The 27,601-nt window shown below is 41.5% G+C and overlaps 1 protein-coding gene across 2 annotated transcripts; it reads right to left on the reverse strand.

Moving 5' to 3' along the window:
- Nucleotides 1-926: 926 nt before the first annotated feature.
- On the reverse strand, nt 927-20,743 carry MMRN2 (multimerin 2). Of its 2 annotated transcripts, XM_071438697.1 has the most exons (7): nt 19,991-20,743; nt 10,403-10,525; nt 10,026-10,132; nt 7,978-8,043; nt 6,665-6,838; nt 3,726-5,627; nt 927-2,692 (listed from the first exon to the last, which is right to left on the reverse strand). In XM_071438697.1, the coding sequence occupies exons 1-7, from the start codon at nt 20,269-20,271 to the stop codon at nt 2,304-2,306; spliced, it is 3,042 nt and encodes a 1,013-aa protein (XP_071294798.1). In that variant the 5' UTR covers nt 20,272-20,743; the 3' UTR covers nt 927-2,303. The 2 variants fall into 2 exon arrangements, with proteins under 2 accessions (XP_071294798.1, XP_071294799.1); XM_071438698.1 differs by lacking the exon at nt 6,665-6,838.
- Between the last annotated feature and the right edge of the window lie 6,858 nt (nt 20,744-27,601).

Below are 27,601 nucleotides of genomic sequence, written 5' to 3' on the forward strand. Positions count from 1 at the left end.
CTTGAGAAGGAAGTTGGTCTTCCTGGCTTATGCAGCCCACAAAGTGATTTATCCCATTGTCTTTCATTAATTTTTTTCCCCATAAAAATTAAGTTTTCCAGTGCAATGTGTCTTCTTTGTATGTGCAGGTGACTAACTTAAGCACATATTTGAAGACATCTTCAGAATACCAAAACATGTTTAAATTAACATTTTGTTCACTCTGGACTCAGTGTTCTCTGAACTCATCTGGAATATTCTTCAACAAAAGTACTCTGGTAAGCACAAGGAAGGACACAAAACCTGACTGGATGAACTGCAATGCTCTCTGCTACCTTCTGTGTCCATTTCCAAGTGGTTTTTATTCCAGTTGTAGCTTTCTGTCAAAGGTTTAAAAACAAAGTGTTCTGAAATACATATGTGTATCCTATACCCATATGTAACATACACATATTCCCCAGTGGTTCTTGTTTGTGGAACTTGGCTGTAGGTGCAGACTTGGTGTGCACTGAAGAGGAGGTGTTCTTGAACCACCCTGACCTAGGCAGCACACTTGGCCTGGCTCTGCAGAATGCTGCCACCACAAAAGTCAGGAATTGGAGGAACACTGGTAAAAACCCAGCCAGGTCACCCCAAGTTGGTTGCTTTGTACTGAAAGAACCGAATCTTACAATTTGATGGTTTTCTTCATTTCACCCCTTCAGTTTTATTCTTCTTTCTTCCCTCAGACATTTTGAGCAAAAGTGGGACAGAAAATGACACTGAGTTTTCAGGCACTTTGTTCTCCCTGCAGCAGAGCAGTGTGAGCCATGGCTCCCTGCTAGAAAAACAGGAACACCTGGCCTGGGCATCTCCTATGGAAATCAGCATTGGCCAGGAGGAGATAAGGAGCATTTCTTGTTGTTAGTTTTCTTGGATTTTTCAGGATAGAGAAAACAGTCTTCTCAGCAAATTAGTAGCTGAAATTGCTTTGTAGCTTTATTTCAGAAGATAGGTACTGTCTGCTTGTCAGGCTGTTGCTTTAAGTGCATTGTGTGTTGGTACCGATGTGTTGGGGGTTTTTAACAATTAATGAGTGGTTAGTATTGCTTAGAATACAGGTAGGTGGGAAGAAAATTCTTAACAGCAGAATAGATTTGTTAAAAAATACTACTTTAAAAGGGTGCAATTTGCATAATAATATCTTTATCAAAAACACTGGAAATTCCAAAGTGCATTTCATTTTGGCAAATTTAATTGTTTTAATATTGCTATGTAAGGTATTAGAATAGATAAAAATACCACAATACTTGAACTTCTTTAGAGTGAAAGTCTTTGGGAAGTTTTATTTGACAGAAAAGAAAGTTTAAGATGTGACCAGGCATGATCACTTCAATGTTTTGGAAATAAAAAACCCTCTACATTTCAGAAGTTCTGCTCTTTGATTTACTCTAATTACAAATTTATATTCAGCAGTGATAACAGACCAATGAGCTTGCCTTTTGATTTTGGTTTTGCTTGCTTGGTTTTAAAATATTTACTAAATACTGAACTCTGGGCTGAATTCATGATAATCTCCAGGATTAACTTTAGAAATAAACTGCATTTTCACCAATACTTCTAAAATATTGTTGACATTTTCGCAGTGTCTTAATGTAAATGTAATTCATCTTAACAATGCTTTAAATTTTTGCAGTGTAGCTGAAATACATCACAGGCCAAGAAACAAAGACTGGACCATTTAGGAGATCCTTGCTTGCAAATACTGGCAATAGAGTGAATTCTACTGAGTTTGATGGATCTCTTCTGGTGTTCCTGTTGTGCATAGACTGAAACACTGGAGTGAGTTGCAGAAGTTTCCAAGATAGTCTCTGGTCCACAGAGAACTAGAAGGTAAAATTGCCCTGGCTTCTGGGTTTTAAGGTACCATCCACATAACATGAGAGTGTGCAGTTATACCTAAAATCTTTTCCTTGTGACTGATTGGGGGTATCTGTCATGGGAGGATAATCTTTTGTCAAGGGAAGGGAGAAATTTGTGTTAAAAGTGAAGAAAGTCCCACAAAACAATTATGTGCAGTTCTCACATTTGAAAGATTTGGGAATGTGTGTGCTGATACATCTGGAGTCCAAACCATTAGCTTTTCACTTGAAAGAAAATCCCATTGCTGCTCATAAGCAACTAATCAAAAGCCAAACACTTCCAGAAAAGAAGCATGAAGACAAACCTAGGGTAGTGCTATGTTTAAACACATGCAGTAGCATTGAATACATCACAGATGAAGCAATAGTGAATGCATCCATTGCACCTATGGAAGGAGATTAATAAAACATAAATGTCACTATTCAAGTTTTAGATATTAGGAATCCACCCATAGTTGTCCCAGGTGGGCTTCGCTTCACAACAGAGCCGTGCAGCAATTCAAAGCACACTGTCTCCCCCTTCTCCATTTCTGCTATAGCAAAAGTAGTCATGGTGTTTCCATGTGGGGTTTTCCTCTGACTGCTTGAGAGAGTTCTTTTGTACCCACGGCTGAAGGAGAGTTGGCCCAGTGCTGGTCCTGAGCTGAACTCCACAGAGATGAACAACAGGTAGACACCTTTGTGTGGTGCTTTAAAGTGGCCATGTTCAGAGAAATAGCTGTTTCCATAATTGAGGTACGTTTCATTAAACCTCACAGTTTTTTCTTTATCCTTTCTTTCTGAGAATCCCACGTGGAATGCCACCAATGAGTCTGAAAAAGAAAGAGGAACAGGATTTTAGCAGTGAGTGAGTGCTCTCCTCTCCCCAAGATCATCAGGATGGGAGATAAGGTGAATCCCTATCAGGCTTGATTTTTGTATGCTTCTTTGCAAAGCTAGACACTGGAAATGGTTATGTAGATCTACACTGGAGTAGATCAAATGATTCCCTGGAACTCTTGGAAAAGTATAACACTGGGACCACACAGGGGGAAAAAAATATCACTCTTTTACTGTCCCCAAAATAAATCAGTTAAGAATATGTTCTCTGCTTATTCAGTCTTAACTACAGCTTTGCAGCACAGCTGCCTAAAGGGGCTGATTTTTGCTCTGTTATTTGTCCATAGCGAGGGCTGCAATCATAAAAGCCAATGTTGAAGCTGTGGTGGTTGTAATTACCAGGTGCTTATGGTCACATGCTTACAGGGAAAGGGAACTGGCCAGTCCCAGTGAAGTATAAGCTGAAAACTTGTCTCTGAAGCTTGGTTGTAAGAGAGGGAGTATGTGCTCTCTCATCAGTCCTGCCTGTTCCACTTGTGCAAATTATAGCAGCTCATTTAATGCATCTGTCTGTCTTGAGAAGGATTTGGTGCTTTGAGTACGCTCCTTCCAGAGCCAAGTAACAAAGTAACAGGGAAAAAGAAGCATTCCACATCAGCTTCCAAAGAGGAGACTGCTACTGCATTAACATGAGCATCTGCAAACAAAATTTGTCTTCTAAACACCTGAAGTTGAATTAGTTCAAGACCAATTTCCTAGCAGCTATAGCGGGTGTAATTTCATTGGCCTTAACCAAAATACAGCAGAATATCAGCTTGGTTCTCACTCAAACTGCTTTTTTTTTTTCCTATTTAAACTGGTGGAGCAGGAGGATCTAAGTAATGTCAGAATTTCTCCCTCCAGCATCCCACAAGATCCCTCAGAGTTCCTATAACTAATACTAATAATATGCTGTGTGTGGAACTTGCATCAGGGCCTTGAAAGAAGCTAGACCTGTACATGAACAAGCAAAAGAAAATAACACACCTTTTTCCACAAATTCTGTCTGCACTGTATTTCTTCCACTTATTGTTTGTGTATTTTCTCTGTGCTTCTCAGACCTTTTCTTGTCTCTTTGCTTGTCTTGACCTTTCTGTTGCCTTCTCCCTTTTTTCTGCAGCATTGACTGAATCTTTGAATCCAGACTTATATTTGAGGCACCTAATTCTTCATTACTTCCAAATAGTTTTTTGAAAGTCACCAGATGTTCCTCCAGATTCCGCTTGATGGTTGCTAAATCTGCAGAGAGACTTTCTACAGAAACGTTGAGTGGCTCAATTGCATTTGCTATTGTATGATTGCAGCAGAGACTTATGTCACCTCTGGATTCATGCCTCTTGACTGCCAGGCTCAGATGTTTGATATCATTCTTCAGAGTCATGATATCATTGTAAGCTGAGCTCTCCAAGGAGTCATCTTTGGCAGCCTCATAGTTAGGTTCCATATGTTCTCTGATGCTGCCTTGGCTGCTGACTTCGTGTAGAGCAGAGGAGGTTTGTGTTTCCTCCTCAGGGTGCTTAGGAGGCATGTGAGCATCATGATGATTCTGGTGACCTCTCTCCAAGGGATGAAATCTCCTCTTCAGAGATTCTAAAGTCACATTTTGTTCTTGCAGTTTATCTGAAAAGTGTCTGAGAGATTCTTGCAGCTGAAATACTGATGGTATTAGGCTACTAAAGTCATCTTCAAAAAAGACATCCAGAAATTCATGTCTCAGTAGAGCCTCCAGTGCTTCTTCGTGCCGCATTGCATCTTTCAAAAGAGAGCTAAAAGAGCTGTTGAGATACTTGATCTGTCGATGAATTTCTTCATCTTTCTTCTTCAGCAAGCCCATGTCTTCTGAAAAAGCCATAACCTGTGACTGAAGCTGTCTGTTCTCTTCTTGACGGAGGTTAAGAGACAGGTGGATGGATGGAATAGCTGAGGAGAGCTCTTCAATTTCACTCTTGAAGAAATCTCTGAAAACTGACTCCAAGTGCTTCATATCCTTTGGCTGGGTATCTTCAAGGGAATAAGTGCTGTTCCTTGGATCTTCCTCCAGCACATCAGTGTCAGCAGATACTCTCTGGCAATTGCATTCCTCCATGTACCGCAGCAGATCTGAATAGTTTTCCTGAAGGTTTGACAGAGTGTAGTTGAGCTCTGCTATCTGCCTTTCCATTGCTGCATTGGTTTCTTCCATAATAACTGATTTCTCAGCTAAAGTTATTGTAAGATCTTCTGGCCTATACTTTGAGATGTTCTTCTTTAACTCCTTAAACCACCTCTCTAAAACTGCAATATTCTGAAAGGCCACATCTGACTCCATGTAAAGTTCTTTAAGCTGCTTGGCATGCCCTGACAGTATTTCATTCATATGTTTGATGGTTAACTGGCTGTTTTCATCTTTGGGACCATGATGTAAAGAGAGTTCTGTTAAATTTTTTTTCAAAGCTTCCAGTTTATTTTCCAGAAGGTTTTGCTCTTGTTTCATGTTTGCTATGCTGTTGTTCAAAGCTAAGAAATGGGACTGCTGTATCTTATGAAGCTTCTTGAGTCTTGTGTCAGTATCTGCCTTGAGCATGTTGAGGTTATGGTGAATATCAGCCTGCTGCATGTGCACTTTGTTCTCTATATCTCTTTTTGCCTCATCAACTTTCACTATGTTTTCTTGGACTTTTGATTCAAATTTAGTTCCCAGCTCCTGGAATTCCTTCTTGGGCACAGTGCTTTCTTGGAATCTTTCTATGCTTTTCTTGTTGGCTTCCACATCATGGGACAGATTTCTTACTATGTTCGAGAGGTTCTGTAAACTTTTGTTGAAGCTTGCCCACATTGGGTTAAAATGTTTCCTTAGAAAATTCTCCACATGAGGAAACAAAACTTGCTGCAGAAGCCTTTCCTGGTGATCTGTTAATACAGTTGGAAAAAAAAATTAAATTCTGCTTTTGGAATACAATCTAGACAGGTAAACTCAAGTGTTCATTTTTCTATAGTAGTTGCTGTCTTGCTCCCCAGAATCTGACCTCATGATAAATTTCAACAATTGCAAAAATATCCTGTTGTTAGATAAAGGTTACTATGAAGCACACGGTGTCTAAGAGTGTGCAGAAAATAACTTATATATGTATTGATTTCCCCATTTATGTCTTAAAAATTATGCTTTGTGAAACCCTGTGGACAGATGGTTTTTCCAGTGTCCATAACTCTCCATTTTCTCAACAGTTCTTAGTGGGCTCTTTCTTTTTTGACTGTGTCATAATGTTCTTTTTCTCGTGCTTTCAACTCCACAAGGTTATACAGCATCTTAACAGCTGAATATTCTGGGTCAGGAGTAAATAACTTGAAAAATCTGTGAGGTATCTGGACTGTATGAGAATTATACTAAGGCTCAGTTTCTAACTTTAGAGTGCCTTGAAGTTCACTGAGTACTGTATAGTCTGTATCATTAGAAAATGTTTCTGCAAGCCAGTGGCTCACTATGGTAGGTTAAATTCAGCAGCTCTTTTGTTCCTTCTCCTGTATATGGCAGAAACAATGTTCCAGAGATGGGTGAAATGTTTCATTTTTTCATGAAACACCAGTGTGCCATTCCACACATCAGAGTATACATCATGAGTATGGAAAAAGAACAGATCTAAACTCTGCATCCCCAGAGAAGAGAAGAAGCCATAGAAGCAGAAAAGTAAGGTTAACAAATTTTAAATACAAGCAGCCTTTTTATTCTGTGATTAAGGCATATTCTGAACAATGCCTTTCCTCTCATTTCCCATTTTGAAGTTACTCTTTGGTTCATTCATTTGCATTGGGATTGCACCCATTTTTTCTCTCTGTAGAAGCAACCAGCAGACCAAGGAACATCAGGGTATTTTTGTTTTCACATTTTCTTTCTGATTTATGTGGTTTCAGCCTGTCATGGGCTGATAGTTCTGCATCAGACCTCTCACCTGAATTGCTCTCGTTCACTTCTAACACCATGCTTGTACCGTTGTTCTCAAATAGTCTCTGTAAGTCACCTAAGGTGCTGGCTGCTTGATGAATATCACTTTGAAGATCATCCAGTAAAGCCTCATGATTTTGAATGACTTCGAACATTTCTCTTGAATCCACTGATGTTGACACTAGTCACAAGATTAGAAAAACAAAGTCATGCAACAGGGTGCAGCGACCAGGTGACAGGTATTCATGCAAGGCCTCTGAGAACACCTGGCTGGTTTTCATTCTGAAAAATTTGCACTGACATTTAGGGGGTCTGTTGATTTTTGGCATCTTAAATTGCAGTTTATCTGCAAGGATTCTTTCCAGGAGTGTTGGAAACCTAATATATTCAAATATTTGCAGAGAACTTCAGCTACAACAGCCATGATGGCAATAAAATGCTCTTAATTAGAAATCTCCCCATGCCATAAAAATGTTTTGGAATACTAACTCTTTTCAAGCCATTGACTGAAAGGATGGCAAGGTTTTAACAGCCTAGAATAAAAGGAAGGGATGAAAGAGCAATTGAGACATTCCACTGAGGATTCAGGAGCACAGTGTGTGTCAGAGCTGACTCATGGAGGGGTCTTTTAAGTGATGTTTTTCTAAATAAATACTTGTGAATTTCAGCTGTAGATTTCAAAGTGTACAATATTTCCCTGAAGCTAATTGCTGAAAGGCACTTAATAACACTGTGGGCCAGACCACTTCCCAGGTGGTAAGGGAGGGTCCTTGGTGCTACTTACACTGGTAGGGTGGAGTGCCTGAGATACAATTGCAAGGTACTGTAGATTTGTAGTCTCAGAGCTACTGGGGGTCCTTCTAAAATAGTATTTTCAGTGGATTGTTTTTCTGGTAGATTTTTGTGAGCATGGTGTGCTGTCCTGTGAACCCACTGCAGAGCAAGGGGTTAACATCCATGCCACTGAAAGGGGTAAGGCTCTGCACCAGCTGGCATCCACTGTTCACCAGACAGCTTTGAAACTTTGGAATGTTTTGTTGTGAGCATTCACAGAGTGTTATAGCAAAAGACAGTGGAAGACAGCTTTGAAATTTTGGAATGTTTTGTTGTGAACATTCACACAGTGTTACAGCAAAAGCCCTCATTTATGTCAGTAAATGTATTGTTTCAAAGCTTTTTCAGAGAATGCTTTCACTAGAGTGTTTGTCCATAGCTTATCACTTTAAAATTACAGCTTCAAATATTTTTTTTCTCTTTTTTTCTCCTGATCAGTGACTGAGATGTAAAAGGATGACAAACAAAATAACTTCAAGCACATACTGTGGTTTGAGAACTCTTCTTCTCGTCCTTCAGTTTCAGTTCCTGGCACCAGGATAAAATTAGGATCTGCAATTGAGATATGATACAGCTGTGAAAGTGTTTTAGATGCAGAAACTACTGCAGTTTAGCAAGACCACACAGGAATTTCATGTGTTATGTAAATGGTGTGGAGACAGGCTTCCTAGGGAAAGAACACCTTCTCTGGAAAACTTACTTTCCTTGCACTGGCAAACAACATTGCATACATGGCAGTGCTATGCAGTATAGTGTAGGGATTTTTAACTCATGCCAAGCTTTGCTCATAAGAAATTAATCTATTGCAAATAAGTGGGGCTTTTTTCTTTTCTGGGGGCCCCATCTAAAGATGTGCAAATTCCTCTTCCTTGTTCCACAGTTACCTGAACATTCTGGTCCAGCAGCAGTGAATGATGTTGTACAAATGAGAAGATATTGATGGAGGAGCTGGTTTTGGTCAATGAGTGTAACAATAGAGAGGCTAAAATAGTAGCACTGCATTTGGTAATATCTTTCAAACATTATGTGTGAAGTTCACCAAGAGATCGAACCACAAATGAAAGCTATCTGTGAAGAAAAGCTAAACCTCCAGAGATTTTTATCTGTGGAGTCTGTAGGTGAGTTAAATGTAGATTGTGGAAAAATTTTCAGACAAATGTTTGCCTTTATTGTTATGGTGGACTTAATTGCTAGAGGGAATTGCCTTTTATTCATTTAAATTCCCTTACTTCTATTTAAATTCTTAAATCTATTTTTTTCTTAAATCTGTTTAAATTCTGCTTTTTGAGTATTATTCGCTAAATCTTGCCAATGCCATTTTTAAACCACCATTCAGTTTTTAAACCACACTCTCTCCCCTCTCTCTTTATTAGCAGCTGCATAGATCATAGAATCACAGGATGGTTTGGGTTGGAAGGGGCCTTAAAAACCATCTAGTTCCCACCCCCTCACCATGGCAGGGAACCTCCCACTAGACCAGGCTGCTCAGAGACCCATCCAACCTGGCTTTGAGCACTTGCAAAGCTGGGGCACCCACAGCTTCTCTGGGAGACCTGTTCCAGTGCCTGACCACCCTCACAGCAAAGGATTTCTTCCTAATACATCAACTAAACCTGCCCTATTTCAGTTTGAAGCCATTTACCCTGGTCTTACCACTACATGCCCTTGTGAAAAGTCCCTCTCCATCTCTCTTGTAGCCCCATTAGGTACTGGAGGGTGCTCTGAGGTCTCGTTGGAGCCTTTTCCCCCCGGCTGAGCAGCCCCAGCTCTCTCAGCCTGTGTCCATAGCAGAGGTGCTCCTGGATTCACTCCAACAGGTCCATGTCCTTAAGGTGGGGACCCCAGAGCTGGATGCAGGACTCCTGGTGGAGTCTCAGGAGGACAGAGTAGAGGGCCAAAATCCCCTCCCTCAACCTGCTGCCCCCAGTGCTTTATTCAGCAGTGCAATGGGTTCCAGTAGTTCATTCAAGGGCTGTTCCTGGAGCTTTCCTGGAGTTTACAGTCTGGGCTCTGCTCCTGCCTGTGCTGTAGAGCTGCTCCCTGTGGAGGAGCCAGAGCCTTTGCAGCCAGGGTAAGCAGAGAGGAGGAGCAATGCAGACTGTGAAGGCTGCCCTCTCCTCTGAACTTGGACACCTTGTGATTTCCAAGCCAGATGATTTCATCCTCTGAACTGACCAAGGGCATTTCATACACTAGTGTTGCTTTGTGATGTCACCAGTTTCTACCTGGAATTAGACATTCCTAGATGGACTTGTCTAAGTTGGACATCTGACAGGCTTTCCAGCAAATTAATACCTTTCTCCATACAAAGGTGCTATTAAGAGAAGAATAAGTAGCTAATGCTATTTAACTATTAATTGCAACTAATTATGACGCTCTTGGCTCAAAGTATCTGTGATTTGGGACATAGCAGATGAAAAAAAATAAGGCATCAATTCTAAAAAATAAGGAGAAAAATCAGGCAGATTGATTTCTTTCCATTGTGCCTGGCATTTAGTCATTCATTCCTATACTTGTTCTCCAGCTTTGCTTACCATGCTGTTCACAGTCCTTGCCAATAAATCCAGGGCAGCATTTCCACTGCAAAGACTTCAAAGTCTTCTGTTTCACTTGGTAGACTGGCTTCAGGGCTGTCCTGTACCTGGAGAGGAAGGGTCTGGGCATTAGATTTATTGTAATAGAGTCCTTTGCAATCAAGTTTGGACTGATCCTGAATGCTGTAGTATTCTGATGAGGTGTGGAGACCATTTTATTATTAAACACATTATTCCAAAACAGTTACCAAGGAAGATAGAAATTTGTTTTAAACTCCCCTAGAAATAATGATGAGGCTTCAGAACTGTTGAAAACATCTTTTAGATACATCAGAGAAAATACTGCTTTCTTCACTGGTTTTATTTAGGACACTCACATGATCTTCTGGCAGTCTGGGGCTCCGTTGGGGCAGGGCTGTTGGGAGTTGACGATGTACTTCTCCTTCATGCAGGCTTCTATGTATGTGACCAGGCGGGACTGCGTGAAGGAACACCAGTTCCTAGAGGAGCAAAAACGTGGGAAAAGAGTTTGAAGTAGGTCTCTAAGTCTCTGGCTGTAACAGTGCCAAGAAAAAGTGAAATGCAGAAAGGCCTTTATTTTTACATTTGTATTTTTCCCAGCTGTATGATGAGGAAAGTGGAAAATGCTTCCTACCTTCTCCCTCCACTCCCAGTTCGTTTGTTTTCATTTGAGATGTTTATCTGCATTTGTTACAAAAGGGCTGATTGTCTGAACTTTGATGCATTAGTTCCATTTCCAGTCCTTTCATTTTGCAGGAGAAATTTCCAGCCCATGATAACCTGTGGGTTAATGTCACTTTAAATGTCAAATGGCCTTTCTAGGCATGTTGCCATTTCAGATGCCATATGACTGACTCATCAGGTTGAGGCAGACTGCTTCTGAAAACTTAATCCAACATTAACTCCATTAATAATATCTTCATAAGTGTTACTTCTTCAACATAATATAGTAAGTGATTGGATTTTATGAAGTAGGCTAGCTTCAAAATAATTTCTCCCATCACCTGCAGGAAAATAATTTTGGGGGTAAAAGGGTTGTTTTAGTTTTATGTTTCCAGCAAGGACAAGTGAGTTTTAATAGTCTGATTAATTTTCCAAGTCAGAATTACATAGGCCCAGAGTGTAGGTGAGCCTCTTCCTTTAAAGCCAAGACTTGGCAGTGGAATGTTGGCTGAAGTTTGATGGCTAAATCCAAGACCAGAAGGGGCAGGAAGTGACGAGTAATAACTATAATGGAAACAGCTGAACTTTAGGCAGTGTATTTTTAAATGGGAATACAGGAACCAAATCTCCAACTATCAGCATATATGGAAAAGGTTTGCCTCTCTCAGGGAGTTGGTGTAACAATGGGGAACCGAGTCCTGCACGAAAGCAGAAGCTGGCACTGTAGCAGCCAGGAGAAGGGAAGGAAGCTGAAAACATCAGGATGGAAGGGCAGACAGCCTGGGCTAGCTGGGAACAGTTCACCAGGCTTGCTGGGCCATAGCCTGTTTCGTTCCCCTGTTTCTTAAGGAAAATGTGATTAAGATTTCAGCAAGCACTCATGCAAGCAAAACTCTTCATCTGTTAGAAGCAAGGGCAGGAATCTGGCAAAGGCTGCAGGGCTGGGAAAGCAGAACAGGAAAGGAGGCTGCTGCCTTTGTTGTGATTCCCAGCCAAAACAACTTGCTTGAGTTGTGGCTTTGAGGCCTTTACAAGTGACTGGGGGAAATTTTGGACCTATGATCAATGGATGTCTTGGTTCTTATGGGACTGAACTGGAAGACAAATCCTCAAATTTTTATTGAACTATTACTCTTCCAGAGTCAAACACTGCTTGTGTCAGAGTATAAAACCACTCAGTAAAATCCAGCAGACCAGCACATGTGCTCTGATGACATCTGCCTCCAAGCTATGCCTAAGTTTACCAGGTTTACTGTTTCCAGGCTTTAACAGCTGTGGCACTTTTCTGGTATTTGGTGTCAGTTAAATAACTCTACAACGGGGTTTGTGCTTGGTTTTGGGCTGCCCTCTCTCATGCACTTGGCAAGGCATAGCTGGAAGAGGCTTTCTCCCCTCAAATCCTCTCTACATTTTCCTGGGGAAGTGAAGTGCCCAGGCACTGGTGCTGGAGCTCTCTGGTATCGTTGCTAGGTGCAGGATCCCTGCCCCTGCCAGCAGGATGCCTGCCAGATCCAGGCAGGAGTCTGCATTCAGTGTGGAAACCTCCTTTTAAAACAGGATTCTTTGGCTTCAGGGTTTTGTTCTTTCCTAATGAAAACAATCCACACCCAGTGAATCATCATCTGGGCTGATTTTGGGGTTTTTTCCCACCATATGCAAGTCCATCCTAAGAAGTCCTTGGAGTCATGTCAGCCACATAGAGCAAAGCCAAATGTGCACATGCATCAACCTGTGTGAGCAAGAATGAGGAACTGTGGGACTGTGAGTGCTTTTGCTTTATTTCACAGGTGGATTTGCACAGGCACAAACAGAACAGAAAACACAAGGATTCCTTTTCAAAACTTGTTAAAGTGTTGGAGGTACTTGGTGACCTTCCCAATTGTAGAAAGCTGTTATGTTGTATCAGAAATTGGATCAGTGGTTGATCCCTCCTTGATGCCTGCTTTGCACTAATGTTCTGCAGAATGAATGAGGGGGGAAAAAGAGGGGATGGACTCTCAGTCAAAACATCCTTTAATGCTTGCCACAGTTCTTTATGTCCAGTTTTCTTTACTATATATTCACTGGTTCTCTCTCACTTGATCTTAAAGGTTTATTTGTGGAGCTGAAGGGCTATGTAATGCCATGTTGTGGTTTTAATCACAAAAACTTTCAGAGGTTTTGAGTTCCATAAAACTTATCAGAGTTTATTCTTTCCTCAAGTAAGTAGATAAGGCCTGTAATAAGCTGCCAAATAGATGCATGTGCCCAAAGATGAAACTTCTATTACAGTATTTTTTTGCAAAACTTGTCAAATGCTTCCTTTAGGGAAACTTTGCTATCTGTAACTAAAAATACTCCTTAACAGGATTAACCTTGAGGGAAACCACGTCATTCTTTAATGTTAAGTGCAGCAATGTAAAAGACTGAGAAGGGCTTGATCTAAAGTTCAGTGAGGCATGCAGGACTTCTCTGGCACCAAAGGCTCTGAATCAAGCTGTGAAATTTCAAAGAGCTGCTCCTTCACAAATAGCACTTTCTTTCTTGAGCTGGTTTCTGGAACACAGCAGCTTTGTGTTCTGCTGCTGCATTTATTCTCCTGTTTGTAACTATGTCACTTCATTCACTGAATATGTAACCAACTTAATACCCTCTGCTTTTATTCTCTTTAATGCAGTTTTCTTTGGTGCAAATTTCTGCTGCCAGGAAGAGAGAGGGACAGAGAGACGCTGCTCATGTGAGGAGAGCAGAAAAGCCTTCCCTGTAATTTGGTGAACAGTAACATTTATCATAATGCTGAAAGTTAAAGCAGCTCTTGAGGGAACCCTAGCAAATTCAGGGCTGCAAATGTTTCATTTGTTCAAGGGCTTTTCCTGGTTCACATTGCAAAGAAATTAATCCCTGGTTTCTTTAAACCAGGAAAAAGTGGTTTAATAGTTTTCTTTGCTAGCCTGTGGTGTTGTTTGTTGGGTGGTTTGGTTTTTTTTCCCCCAGACTTCATTCTAATTATGAATTAATCATATTAAATAGAGTCTTCACATGCATCTATTCACTTCTGCCTAATTCTGAGGCAACTGTATTCTTATGTCTGAGGTTAAATATATCTGATGACAAAGCATTCTGTATTTAAATAAGATTCAGCAAATGTAGGTTAGCTCAGGCTCTTTTTATTTGAATCTTTCAGGTTTTTAGAAACTGATATGAGAATGATTTTTTTTCTTACATGGGATCTGTTGAAACGTGGCAAAATGGAGGCAGTTCTTTCTCTGATTCTAGGATTTGGCTGGGCCACCTTATCACAGGAAACAAAATAAAACCCACAGAACCAGGAGAAAAGGTTAGATGGCTGCTCTGCAGTAATTGACTCTGCTCAGATGAATATGGGGTAGTGTCTTTCCTTCATACAGACAATTGCAGTGTGTCAGTGAGTGTGAGTAATCTCCCCAGCACAGTGAGGGACTGACACACTTTAGTTCTCTTTGCTACATGTTCTCTTGATTGGCACTGCAGTGCATAATTTTAGATGTTTCCTAGGTCAGTGGAATTTTTGCCTGAACAAAAGCTTCAGGAATTCAGGATGTTGGGATGTTTTTCATAAGTTTTGTTATTCCTTTGGCTGTACTGGTCCAACTGAGTTGTCCTTCACCATCAGTTTCCTCAGGTTTCTGTTCTCAAGGAAGCCAGTGTCTATAATTACTTTGAAAACTGCTGCCTAGCCATGCCTGCACCTACTACTCACGGTGTGCAAAACTTTTCAAGACCATAACATTTTCCTATACAGCAAAAAGGCATCAGATAAACAGTAATTCCTGCTTAGTGTGCTATAGGAAGGTAGTAGAAGACTGTTATTTCAGTTTAAACAAGTGATTTTCCACTGAGTTCTGATTTATACTAGTTGAAGAATAAGGCTTTAGCTGTAGTTGGTTTTTCCCTCAGTGCAAATTTCTCACTGACAAGAAAAAGCAGCCTCAATGAAAAGGAAATAAAGTACCACATTTAAATTAATCTAAACTGAGACTGTGCATGTCAGTATTGAGACAGATGTATCTTTTTCTATTTTATGGACTACAGAAAGTGTTCAGCTGTTGGGGAAGGCGCTGGCTCCCAAAGCAGCATGGTGTGCCACTGGGTTTTTAATTAGCAGACAAGTGATGCCTGGTGGTCTGTCAGTGAATTCTGAAGCTCTTCCCAGGCAGCCAGCAGCCCTGTATTAGAATCAAACAGCAGAAACTCTCATATTTCTCCTTTCCCTCAGGAAAACTCCCAAAGGCAATAGAACTCCCCTCAGGCAGGGTCTGGGATCTCCCCGTGTCTCATCCCGTGAAACACCCTGGTTTTCACTGGGGTGAGAGCAGATTGACTTGCAGTTCATCTTAAACTGGACTGAAAAGAGTGGCAATGGTCATTTCAAACATGTGGTTTCCATGCACTGCTGGAAATCTTCCAGAGTCCTGAGTGACCCAGGTTGAATGCAGTGTGTATTCCAACAGTTAGACTGTTATCAGCTGGGGTAGTCCTGTCCTGCAGGACATCCTAAAACCATAGTGCACTGAAGACTTTCAGAGCAAATGCAGTCCTGAACTGGGAGCAAGAGTTCAAGGAACAGCAGGCTTGACTGGGAGCTGATTTTGAGCCAAATTCAACTGTTGTACAAACAATTCCAGAGAAGTAAATGCAAGGAGATTTTCCTCTTCAAGAGCATCCGCAGCCATTACCTCATTTCTATTATCCCCCCTCAGTGGAGACTTTGCAGCCCATTGAGAGGGCAGCTTACACTTGGATTTTATCCTTTGATTCCTGCACACTTAAGTTCACCCCTAGTACAGCCTGATCACTCCTTTGTCAGACCTCATCTGGAAGCAGGAATTGCAGGAATTGCAGCCACCCTTTGGCACACCTGTGCTGATGCCAGGGAGTCAGAAGTGCTTGGGAAGCCAAGCTTCCCACTGGCACGTGCTCAGGGTGTGGGCAGTGTGCTGACTGTGTTTGGGGCATGAGGGGAGGTTTGTTCAGGGCTGCCCACTGATTGCTGCACAAGCAGGAAGGTGTTGGGCCCAGGTGGTGATAGCACTGACAGTGATTCTGTGGTTATGATGCTGAAACAGGAGCTCCCTTGCTATCTGCTGAAGAAATTAATTGCTGCAGCTTGCAGTAATGAGCTGTGAAACAAATCAATCCCGTGGGCACAGAGGGTTCAGTAACTCCTGCACTGTGTGGAATGGAGCAGTGTCATTTGCATCAGGCAGGCTAATGGGGAGCTATTCCACCTGCAGCTGAGCCATTCAATGACAGCCAAATATTGGAGAATTTCCTGAAGTCCTGAAAGGAGCCAAGTGCCTCACTTTGATAGGAAAGCTTTGCTTCTGTTGATGCATTTGGCACTGCCAAAGCTATTGTTGAGCACTCAATGGCTGTTCCACTGCTTTCAGGATGTCAGGGGCTAAAGATCACTTTTAGCTGCACTTCATCCAAACTGTTTTATTTTAAGTGTATGTTCTGTGCCCCTTTGGTGGGAAATTTTGGTATCCCATAAGCTTCCTACAAAAGTTCCTGCCTTGTTTTGAAGAAATAGATGAGTCAGTGTGGAACTGGTCTTAATTATATTAATGGATTCTTCCTGTAAAAGTGAACAAAAAATAATAAGCTATTAAGATTAAACACTGACTTTACTTAGAATAAGTGATTTGGGTTTTTTCTGCTTGTGTACACTTGGGAGGATAGTTACATGTTTTGACACACTGGGTAGTCACAAGAACAAGCCTGATTCTTTGTGGCCCCTTGATGTGGAATGAGAGGAAGAGGTGAGAGAGATAACAACACACCTGGCTGACATCAGGAAACCTTCCTCTAATCAAGGGTGACTTCACAGAATTTTGTGTCAAAAACTCACAATATATTAGTGAAATCAAGAATTTACTTAAGCTGAAGATTTCTGCCTTTCCTATTTAATAGGTCAGGTGGTAGAGTTTGGAGACTTTTTAATTTTATTTTTCCTTTTTTTGTGGGTATGTTGTAAAAAAAATCCCAGGAGATGACACCATGTGTTTGTGGATTAAAAAGAAAGAAGGAAAAATGAACCTGCCCAGCTGCAGGGCAAAACCAGAACAGGGGCCACTTGGCAATGATTACACTTCTGGAAACAGAAGTTCTGTGAGACTTTGGGCAGATGGGTAAGCCAGCTGTAGTTGCTGTGCTTCTTCCCATTCCAGCACCACCGTCCATTTCTCCCTTGCAGGATGAGCCATCCACCTGGGAACTGGCTCTGTCAGTGTTGTTACTGAGGGGGAAGGTTAAAAATAACCTCTGCTTTTTCCTAAGATTATTTTTAGCCTGGAATGCTAAAGGGATCTGGTTTACAGTGTTACTTGACAGACAGGTCAGGCTAACTGAGGGTACAGGCAGCTTTGGGCTTTGCTGTTGGAGCTGCATGTGCCTTTTACATGCTTCATTTGTCTTGGTTTCTTTAATGAAGTACAGCACTAAGTGCATGAAATCTGAGTTGTGAGCCTGGCTGTTCCTGATGTACAGGTCTCTTAATTTCCCTTTTTAATTCTGCTGAAAGTTTTGGGTACAGGTGGATCCATTTACCTCAGCAGTAGAATAAAATAGCTGAAGTCAAACCACACAGCTGCTGGGGAGAAAAACAATATAAAAGTTGATTTCCTTTGGAAAGTTGGCTTCTTTTGATAGTTTTGATTTTGTACACATACAGAGACTTGTCCAGTTGGACATGCAGAGCTTCTTCTATTTGTTCAGATACAAGCAACAGCTGAGATACTTCTTACTGATTTATATTTTAAAGCTCTTACATGAAAAATCTTATTGTTCTTAGAGGAATTAGCAAAATAACATATCCAAGTATTTGGCTGGGATCTAATGAGTCATTTCATCTCACATGTTGAAACAGAAACCAGAGGATTCTGATTAATACCTTGCAGTATTTAGTCATGATGGTCTCAATTATTCAAATAACTGCAATATGAAGAATGATGCTCTACCTTTTTTTAAAATATAAGAAAATTTTGTAACTACCTCTATTCCTAATACAAAGGGAAAATAAGAAGTGGTTGAGCAAAACACATATTGCTTTGATTTTTTTCAAATAATGAGAGTCAAAACATTGTCACAAAGACCAAGTTACCATAGACTTTGTTTGTTTCCTAGTTCTGCAAAAAAGTATTTTCTAATTTCAAAACCAAACTAGATGTAAGACATCATTTTGGTAGAAAACTATTCTCCACCATCCTGGACATTTTTTTTGCATGTCTGTCCCACCTTTTTATGGCATGTCTTTTTTTCCCTTTATCTCTCAATTCCTATTTAACTCCTGATGATTTTCTTCTTGTTCTCCTCCAGAGAGATATAAAGCCTGTTTCTTGATAGTTTTTTTCCAGGGAATGTGTCACACTTGTAGGGAGGAAATACCAGATTCATGACAACACCTTGCCTGTGCCTAGCAGGGTACTGCAGCCACAGCAGCTGACAGGCACGAGAGGACTCCATGCTCTGAAGGTGTGTTGTTTCAACCATTTTAGAATTTGGAGTGTGGTTACAAGAAGAATTGTGTTGTCCCTTCTTATTCACCCTCTCTCCCTTTACTTTTAGATATAATTCTTCTCAAAGTCTCCAATTTCTTTCCTCAGACCTAGCAGCTGCCTGGCCTTGTGTGTGCTCTAAGTGTGACAGCTCTACAAAACAGCAAATACCTCAAGGCTACTGCCAGGCTAGATTTGGATTGTCTGTAGTCATCCACATAGCTTTATAATTGGGGAGAATGTTATGATTTGACTCATTATCCAACTATCTCCATAAAAGAAGGAAGTATTTCTCTCCTTGGGAGGAAATTAGGATGAGTCATAGCTGGTATTGAGCTGAATTAGACAAGCTGGTGCTGAACAGAGCTACAGAGCCAAGGAAGAAATCCTGATTAGGACATATATTACAGCATCTTGCTGACCTGTAATGCTGGCCTTTTTACAGCACTGAATTTTCATACTACTGGGAGTTTTCAGAATGTTTTCAGCATTTCAACCACAGTCAGATGATTATCACCTTGCAGAGTAATTTGGAAGCCCAGAGTGCCCCTTGGGCCTTGTTTCCTTCTTTTGACCATGGCTGAACTGCATTAACCAGGAGTTGGTTAATTAACAGAGCACATCATTATCAAACACTACCCATCAGGAAGCCTTGCAGGCTTTAGGAAGTGCCTTAGGGCTATTAAGGGGAGGTACAGATTTTTTGGGAAGGTGTATTGTGAAAGACAGCAAGGTTTTCATACACTGACCATGGTACATACAGAAGGGAGGCCTTAATTTTACATATAGGTGAGATTAGAAACAAGATTGCATACTTCAGTTTGCATGAAAAGGAAGCATGGCATGAGCAAGGTCTTTTTCCATCTCACTTTTTCCCTTTCCTCAAGAGCATTTAAAGGGAAAAATACCAGGGCATCCTAAAGCACTGAGCTGTGAACAGCACTAAGTGTGCTGCTGTTTCAGCTCTCCTGAACAGGACTCTGCTGTACCCATCCATCAAGGCTATAAAAAATTCATTCACTGTCCTGCTTGGTTTTCATCTATTTTAAACATTTAGAGACCTACTTACATGCCCTGTAAAACTTACACAAATCATAGGGTTTGGGAATATTTCTAGTGAAGTACATGGCTTTTACTCTCAGAATGGCTACTCTTCTGCTACAGATTACAATGAAACTCATTTTTGCTGGCATGGAAACCTTTGGAAGGGGGTGGGGGTGTGAAATTTGTAGTAATTTTCATACTTATTCATTATTCCTTACTTCATTATATTTACTCCTCACTATTTTTATTTTGCTAACATCCTGCCATTACCTTTCTTTCTCCATTTCCAAGGCCCAAGTCTGCAGGCAGGCACATTCTGCTAATGGGCAAATTTTGCCATGCTCAGCAGAAATAATCAGCATCGGTTCATGATAAGAAACAGTCAGTAAATTAACTTCCTCTAGTTCTGCTCTGCCAGAGGTAGTTTTGGTTTCTGGCAGAACTGGGAAGCTTCACCTCTGCTGTGTGTGTGCACACCCCTAACCTCAGATTAAGCAAAGAGCTGGTCCCATCTGTGGTTTTATCCTCCACAGGCAATTCAGCTTTCTGTTTCTGGAGTTCAACCATTTAAACCACTCTTGTTTGGATATAGATTGGCCCCCAAAATCTAATGTATTTTAATGAGAAGCTTTTGATGAAAACAGTCCTGTACCAACAGATGATAAAAGTATCAGAGAGGAATGCACTCTTGTTATGTGTAGGACAGACATACTGGGTACTTACCCATTTCGGGGCTGTGGGCTCGCAGCTTCCAAATCCCCTCTCTCTTCCTGATGTGAGGAGATCACGCTTGAAGGGTAATCTTGAGTATCCTCCCTGGGTCCTTCTGCCTCCCAGTAACCTTCTTGGTGTGGCAGAGGAGTTCTCTGGGGGTGTGCAAAGCTCTCATGCACTCGTGGCTTTAAGCTGTGCACGGAACCATCGCGATCTCCATGATGGTCTGCGTGTTCCACCAGCTTTGCCAGTCCTACTGTGCTACAGACCAGCAAAAGCTTCACCAGCATCCTGGGCTTCTTCCTCCCCACTTACACCTGTCTCTTGTTCTTTCCTCTGAAGCTCAGCCTGAATTACTTCAGAAATGCCCCAGCAATATTCTTTAACTGGAAAGTTGGAAGAAGGAAGGAAAAAATTAAAAAAAAAATTTGTAACAAAGAGCGGAAAGAGCTCTCGGCCCTCCCAGCCACTGTGGAAATGTCCGTGGCTATTGAACAATGTCAGCCTGGTTCCTGTGTGGGGCTCAGATGTCTCTGATGGGGGGAAAATGAGGTGGTAGGAATATAGCTTATTCAAGGAACTTCTGAGCTTGCCTGCCTTCTAAACTTATCTGTGAACAGGAACTCGGCTTTTATCAACTGCCTTCTCCCTCAGGCACAGGAAAAGGATGTTAGCTTAAAGGAAAGGAAGAGAAAAGAAAGGAAAGAAAATACTGAGTGCTCTAACAGACTCTCATTACACTGCCAGAAAATGTCACAGACCTGCCCGTTCCAGTGCTGTGCATGCAAGTTTTTCCTGCAGTTTAAAGGCTGAAATACCTTGGCTTTAGCAGCAGGGTATTTGTGGTATGTAGAACAAATTGTCGGTATTGAGGGACTCAGAGCAAATGTACGGTAAAAAAGAGCCTACAAACATCCATTCTTCTTCAACCTTTGCAAAATAGTTCTGTGAATCATAGTCTGTTCCCATCAAAATGGAATCTTTTCATGAAGTTGTCCTTCAGAGAGGTCAGGTTAATTTTTAAGAATTTCTGTTTGGGTTGTCATCACTGGGTGTCAGGCCTAATTTTTTTTTTTTTTTAATTAGCATTGAAAAGCCACTAGCCAAGAGCTGCTGTCCAGAGCTACCTCTGTCACCACATTCTAATTATATTTTTTTTTAAAAGACTGTGGAGATTGCATGTAGTTTTCTTACTGGTTTTGCTTTGCTAGTGGTGCTGCTTTTAGTTTTGTTGCTTCTTTCACTGTCTTGCAGGGTGACGTGCTCTGGCATTTTAAAGAATAAAGTGAAGTAGAATGATGCTCCACTGACAAAAGAAGTGGGAATGCAGGACTGCTAGATCATCTTGCAGTGTGAATGATGAGATGATCAGCCCAAAGTTCAGTACGTCTTGCAGAGCATTAAATGTAAAACTTTTATGGATTAGTTCCAATACCAGCTGAAAATAGAGGAAAAATCTCTCCAGGATTTTGGAAGGCCTTGTTATTAAAGGCTGTGAATTTGCATCTCCTTATCACTGGCTGGATTTGCACCCTCCTCCTGATGCCCCTATTTTATGCTTAATGGAAGAACCCAGAGAACCACAGAAGTGCCCTTCCTGACCTGTGCTAGACACTGCTGCCTGAGAGCAGTGACAGCAATCAGTGGGGCCAGTCAGGGAGAGATTTTGCTAATTCTAAGGGAAAACCTGTTCTTGCTGTAGCAGTCACTTCTCCAGGGAGATGAAATCACAAGGTCTGGACTGAAGACTGAAAAAAATTAGCAACTTCCCTCTGTTCCTTCCTGCTGCTTTTATTTCCAAATTGTGTGCATCCTGCTGTAACATATGTCAATGTGTGAATATTTCATGTGCCATGTTTCACATAGAAATGTGCTTTTCTCACAAGTAACTGGATGTGACCTAAGCAGTATATTTGTTTATATATTAAGACCATTATCAGGAAGGAACTGAAGCAAACATGAGACAAAACAAGCAACAGGGTTATAGCCTGACCTGCAGTGAGATCCTGGCTTGCAGAGAAGTGAGGGGTGCTGCAGGAATTGAAGTCATTCTTCATGGGTGTGATCCCTCCCAAGTGATGGGCAGTGTTTCTCTGCCATCCTCCTGGCTCAGAACATCTGCTACCCCTCCAGGTGCCAGGACCTGTTCTCTGTACCTTTGTAATGGTGCTGCCCTGTGGGTGCAGCAGGCACAGATTTGCAGGTTAATAATTTAGCACAGTGGTTTTTTGGTAGTGGTTATGAAAGATGCTAAATATGGAGCGAGGCAAGGGACAAAGTCCCTTTCCTTGTGGTAGGCATAGCATAGGATGCTACCATGAACACATGAAAGGCATTCATTTTTCAAAGGAACTTCCTTACTGAACAGCAGTTGAGATTTTTGTGTAACAGCTGTTATATTTTGTGGTACCTGAATAACACATTCAGGTTATGCTATTGGTTCAAAGCATCAGATTTGCTGGCAGAAGGAGCTCTAAGTTTTCTTTTATATCTGTAGAGGAACAGGTATGAGGCGTGTACCTACTCAGGAATGAGATACATGTTTTGTGGTTTTTGTCTGTTTGTTTATGTTTATGTGAGCCTCAGCATGGAACCAGGGAAAACAGACATATATTTGCTGTAACAACCTGCTCCTTGCTTTCTGAGGTCAGTGTCTTCTAGGAGGTACTTTCTAGATGAGAAAGACATCTGTGCACCACCTAACGTCAGTAGATTATTAGTCACCCTTCAGTTGCCTAGTTTGGTGTTGGTGTACCTTACAGAGCTGGGTACCACTGATGTAATGAAAACATGGGTGAGTTAAATCAATTTAAAAGATAATTTGGAAAGTGGTGTTGAGAAGTGTTATAGTGAAGTGTCACTCCAAAAATATCCTCAAAACCCATTCAGTAAGGGATGTTATACTCATAGGGGGTGGGGATCTTTGGAGATGCCCTGGTGGTTCTCACAAGTTTTTAGTGGTTCTAAGAACAGGTAGCCATAAGATACTGTTTCTCCACTCCTCATCCCCAGTCACTAGTGACTTTTTTCCCCCTTGTGCTCTTATTCATGGAAATATTTTTTCTCCAAGTATTTCTAGGAAGCAGTTCCTCAAAGTGTTCAAACTTCTTCAGACTTCAAACTAGCCTTTAAAGAGTTGATATTGCCAGTTACACTGGATCAATCACTTATGTCCTGGGATCTTGCCAGTAAGTGTCAGGAGTGCTCTTGCCTTGTCTGGTAATTCTAACCACTTCCATTAAACACAGCTCTTAACCCCCTCTGATATTGCCCTCCCCAAGAATGCAGCGTCCTGTTTGCAATTCCACAACCAAGTCATCAGATGCCAGCACCATCTCCTGGGTAATCTGCTTAAGGTACAAAATCTCGGCCCCTTTCCTTTTGTTTAGGGTCAGCCCTGCAGCTGCAGATGGATGGGAGGTGGGCAAGCTTGGAGTAAACAATGCCAAACAATGTGTTTGATCAATGGCCTGTGTGATAAATGGCTTGGCTGTACTTGGGAAGCAAACACTCTGGCTGTTCCAGTCAGCATGTCTCTGGAGAAACAGCCCTTAGAAATTCAGTTTTGACTAAATAGAATCTGATAAATTTGTTTGTTTCTTTTCTGTCTTTCCAGATTCACTGCCTACTCTGTAAAGCTCTTAATTATAGACTTAAGTTATAAATCTGTGTATTTAAAAAGAAAAAAAAATCCTTGAAAAAATGTTTAAAAAATCAAGAAAAGATGGAAAGCAGGTGTTGCTTTAGATTCTTATATCCCAGTTTCTAATCTCTGAAGCAGACTGGATAACTGAAAAGATTTTATGTCTGGGAAGACAGTTTTGTTGATAGCTGCACAGCAAGGGGATAGCTTCTCATTAGGCCCTGGGATTTAGATCTGGAAAATGCTGTCTCATCCCTCGCCTGCTGCCGATGCGCGCTCATGCGTGTGCGGCTGCTCTGGAGGAAGAGAGCACGGGGAGAAGAGTGTCAGGAGGGGACTGCAGGGCTAGAGAGCAATTCCTTTTGCTGGTCTGTCCGTCAGAGGGAGAAGATGAATTCTTGTTGCCTGTATTTTTAATGGTTTGCTCAAAAGCTCTCAGTGGTGTTTGACAGCAGAGATCAGTCACGGAAGATCTCTGTACTGGCAGCACTCTGTGTGCTGCATGTGGCTCATCCCTGTGTGTGTTCCTGAAAAATGCCTTGTCCCTGGCTTATTCATTCCCTGGCTAAGGAAATTAGCTCATTACCTATGCAAACATACATGCAGGGATTCAAGTCCTAAACTGTTTGCCATAGGATGTCAGACAACTGCTTGTTTTCATTAGGGCATGGAAATGACAGATCTGTGTCATTTCTCCTTTCTGCATTTTGAAGTTTTCATAAATGGAGAGAGAGAGGAAGGATTTCTGTTTATATATAGCAAGGTTGGATCCTGTTAATGTTAATATTATTCTCCATAAAATAACTTCCTCAACAAAGGATATTTACCAGCCACAAAGCAGTCTGTCTTTCCTTTCCTTACCTGTCTTTCAAACAATATCATACACAATTTAAGTATACTTTAATAGAATATGACCAAATGACACTCCTTTCATCCAGCAAAATGACTTTGTCAGCTGTTAGTCTCCAGCATAAGTTCATTGTTAAAGGACAAGGTTAAGCCTTTATGGATGGAGTAGCTCCCAACTGGGAAAATTCAAGAAGGAAGAGACCCAAATTAAGTAAAATCCTGTTTAATCTGTTGCAGGCACAAAGAAAAAGACCGTAGAGGACAGGGAATGGTGATTTCTGCTTTGCATTCTTTACTTTGCCTTGGATCAGTGCTTTGGGAATAGGTAGACTTGAGTTAGAATTCCTTGCCCATGTTCCAGAATTGCTGGCAGATATTGCACAGACCTGCTTCCTTCCAGGTGTCAGCCACCAACACCCAGGGACAGGTGGAGGCACATGAGAGGTGGGGAACTGCTCCTTTTAGGGGAAGTTTCAAGAAACTCTGCTGTTATCCAGCAAGAGGCTCAATAACCAAGTCTGAGCAGCCAGAACTCAAACTTTAAATGAACAGCAAGTGGATGGTTTGTCATTGCACAAGTCAAGACAAGGCTTTCTTTTGGTATTATGCAGATCAGCCAAATGTTTTTGAGTTACAGATTTGTTTACAGTGATATATCTTAACTGGCTTCTCCTAGTGTTGCAAGGCAGAAAACAGAGAAAAAGAGGTTGTGCCAGGTGAGACAGGAACTTGGGATCTCTGAATTGCCTGCTGGAGGCCTTTCTCTGCTGATATCTTACCTGATACAAAGGAGGAAACCTTACCAGGCAGAAAGTTAAGTCCCTAGCAAAATCTTAAAGCCAAGGTGGCTTGTGTTAACTCTTGTTGTTAGTTTTGTCTGAGGTAGGATTGGCAACAAGCTGGGACTGAATCCTCTGCTTTGAGTGGAAGGATCCTGCAGTCACCTGAAGGTGGCAAACATTGAGGAGCCAATGTGGATGCTTGCCCTGTATAGATTGCCTACGATGTTGTCTTGAGTTCAGAGCTTTCCTAAAAAGGTTTCAAGGTAAAACAATGCCTGTGCAAACTGCCTGCTGCTTGGGAGGGATCCAACAGCATTGAAATATGTCTTGTAAGCCCTTTCCAAGGTCATTGGGACAGGAGAAGGCAGGAAAGGAGTATCCCACTTGAGTATTGGCTAATTCAATCTGGTGATGATTCATGTTTCACATCCCAGGATGGCTTGATATTTCATGTATTTATTACCTTTTATAGCAATGCAAAATACGTAAAATTGAATTGTACAAATCACAATGACAGAACAATAGCTGAACAAAATCAAGATACCCTTCCCACTCAGCCTTATCAGCCTTGGTGTTCTCCTGAAAATACCAGTAAAACTCATAACCCTAGGAATGTCTGTGCTCTCCTTTAATGGTCTTTGAAAGTATGGTGAAAAAGTAAATAGGCCCTGGAGCAATTCCCAAAGATGGTAAATTCATTTTTTTTAATAAATGTAGTTAAAACAAGACTCTTGCCCGTGCCTGGTGAAATCAATGGCAGTTTTGTGACTGGCTCCAGGAGCAGCAAGGTTAAACCTCTGTTGTATGGCACAGTAAGGTGCAGATATCTTCAATCTGAGAGCACCTTGGGAGCAGGAAGGAGCACCAGCCATAGCAACAACCACCTAGGGGGAATTTTGACAGATGGTAAGAAAAACCTTTTCCACTTCTTGCTGCAGCATTCTGGAACTATGTGAACTCCTATAATAATTGGTATTCTGTGCTGGCCTTCCTGTGATTCCTGCACTTTTTTAAATTAACAATTGATAAATTCATTAGTCTGACGGAGATTTGGCTCCTTTATGTTAAGATGGAAATTTGTTCTTCATTTGTAAGTAAGGAGACTTATTTGTGAGAAAAGGATTAAGAACTGTATATGTTATTTCCCAGATCAACAACTTTTCAATAATTTCAGTATGGGGTAAGAAAAATACTTCCGAAAACTGAAGAATTATTCTTAGTTCCACAGTAAGAACTGTTAGTGTACATGTCTGCATGCACCTACAGATACAACATTTTTTGCTCAGACTTTTTTCTGTGTAGTCATTGCCCATCTGACACTTCCAGGCTGATAACTTGTGGCAGCAGTGGCTTGCAGACCACTGCACTTCATGACATTGTAGCATGCTACCTTTCCAAAATGCAGCTCAGCCTCTGAATTTCATATTCTGTTTGCCTGGTGCAGAAAAACAGCCAAAGCAGGTCATGCTTTGGGCTCAAAGGCTGATGCAATGTGGCTTCCACAGTTTCACATCTGGCACTATTAAAAAAAAAAACCTTGCTGCACCAGCAATTGCTTTCACAGCTAGCACTGAACTTCATTTTGTTGATGAGGAAATAACTGATTTGGGCCACCTAGGATCTACTTCAGAAAACACTTTAACTTGAATTTAACTGCAAGTACATTAGGATATCCAACTGTGATTCATGACCATGTTTTGGTATTTTTTCCTAGCCAGGCCTTGAGGCTGGATGGTTCCTCTGTAAGATTTCCCCAGCCAGGTCTGTGCTGGCTGTTCTCACCCTGCTGTGCTCTGCAGCACCAGCTCTGACGTGAGGGATGGTGTTTGGTGTGAGATGTTGTCTCACTCTGCGGCGGCAGAGCAGGGCTCTGTCTACAGCAACTCAGAGAAACAAATAGGAAACAGGATTTCCCCCAACAGGCATCTGATTTTTCAGAAATGAAGTGTTGTAATGGGATGTACAGCTGAGCAAACCCCACAATTTATAAAGAATGACTTCACACTTGACAAAACATAGCAGGTGGGACCTCAAGCTCGCTTCACCTGAGCATCAAGCCATAGCTGGTTCCCTTTTTCTCAGGATTTACTAAATTTCTTGCTACCATTTTGTGAAGGCTGGGTTCTGGTAACTGCCAGACTAAGAAACCTTGACCCTGTTTGTTTGCTACAAACACTGTCAGTGTTCCATGCTCTCCACCCTCTGGGGTCCAGGAGAGCTCCTGGTGTTTGGCTCCTGCTGCAGCCTCGGGGAGATGCCCTTTCAGGAACTCAGCTCTTCTGCTAAAGTCTCCCTCTTCACTGAGACCATTCTTCACTGAGAGCATTGCAGTACATTTTAAAAGCT

The sequence above is a fragment of the Agelaius tricolor genome, unplaced genomic scaffold, assembly GCF_023055355.1.
Source record: "Agelaius tricolor isolate 1412-34295 unplaced genomic scaffold, bAgeTri1.0.p SCAF_13, whole genome shotgun sequence".
NCBI lineage: Eukaryota > Metazoa > Chordata > Aves > Passeriformes > Icteridae > Agelaius > Agelaius tricolor.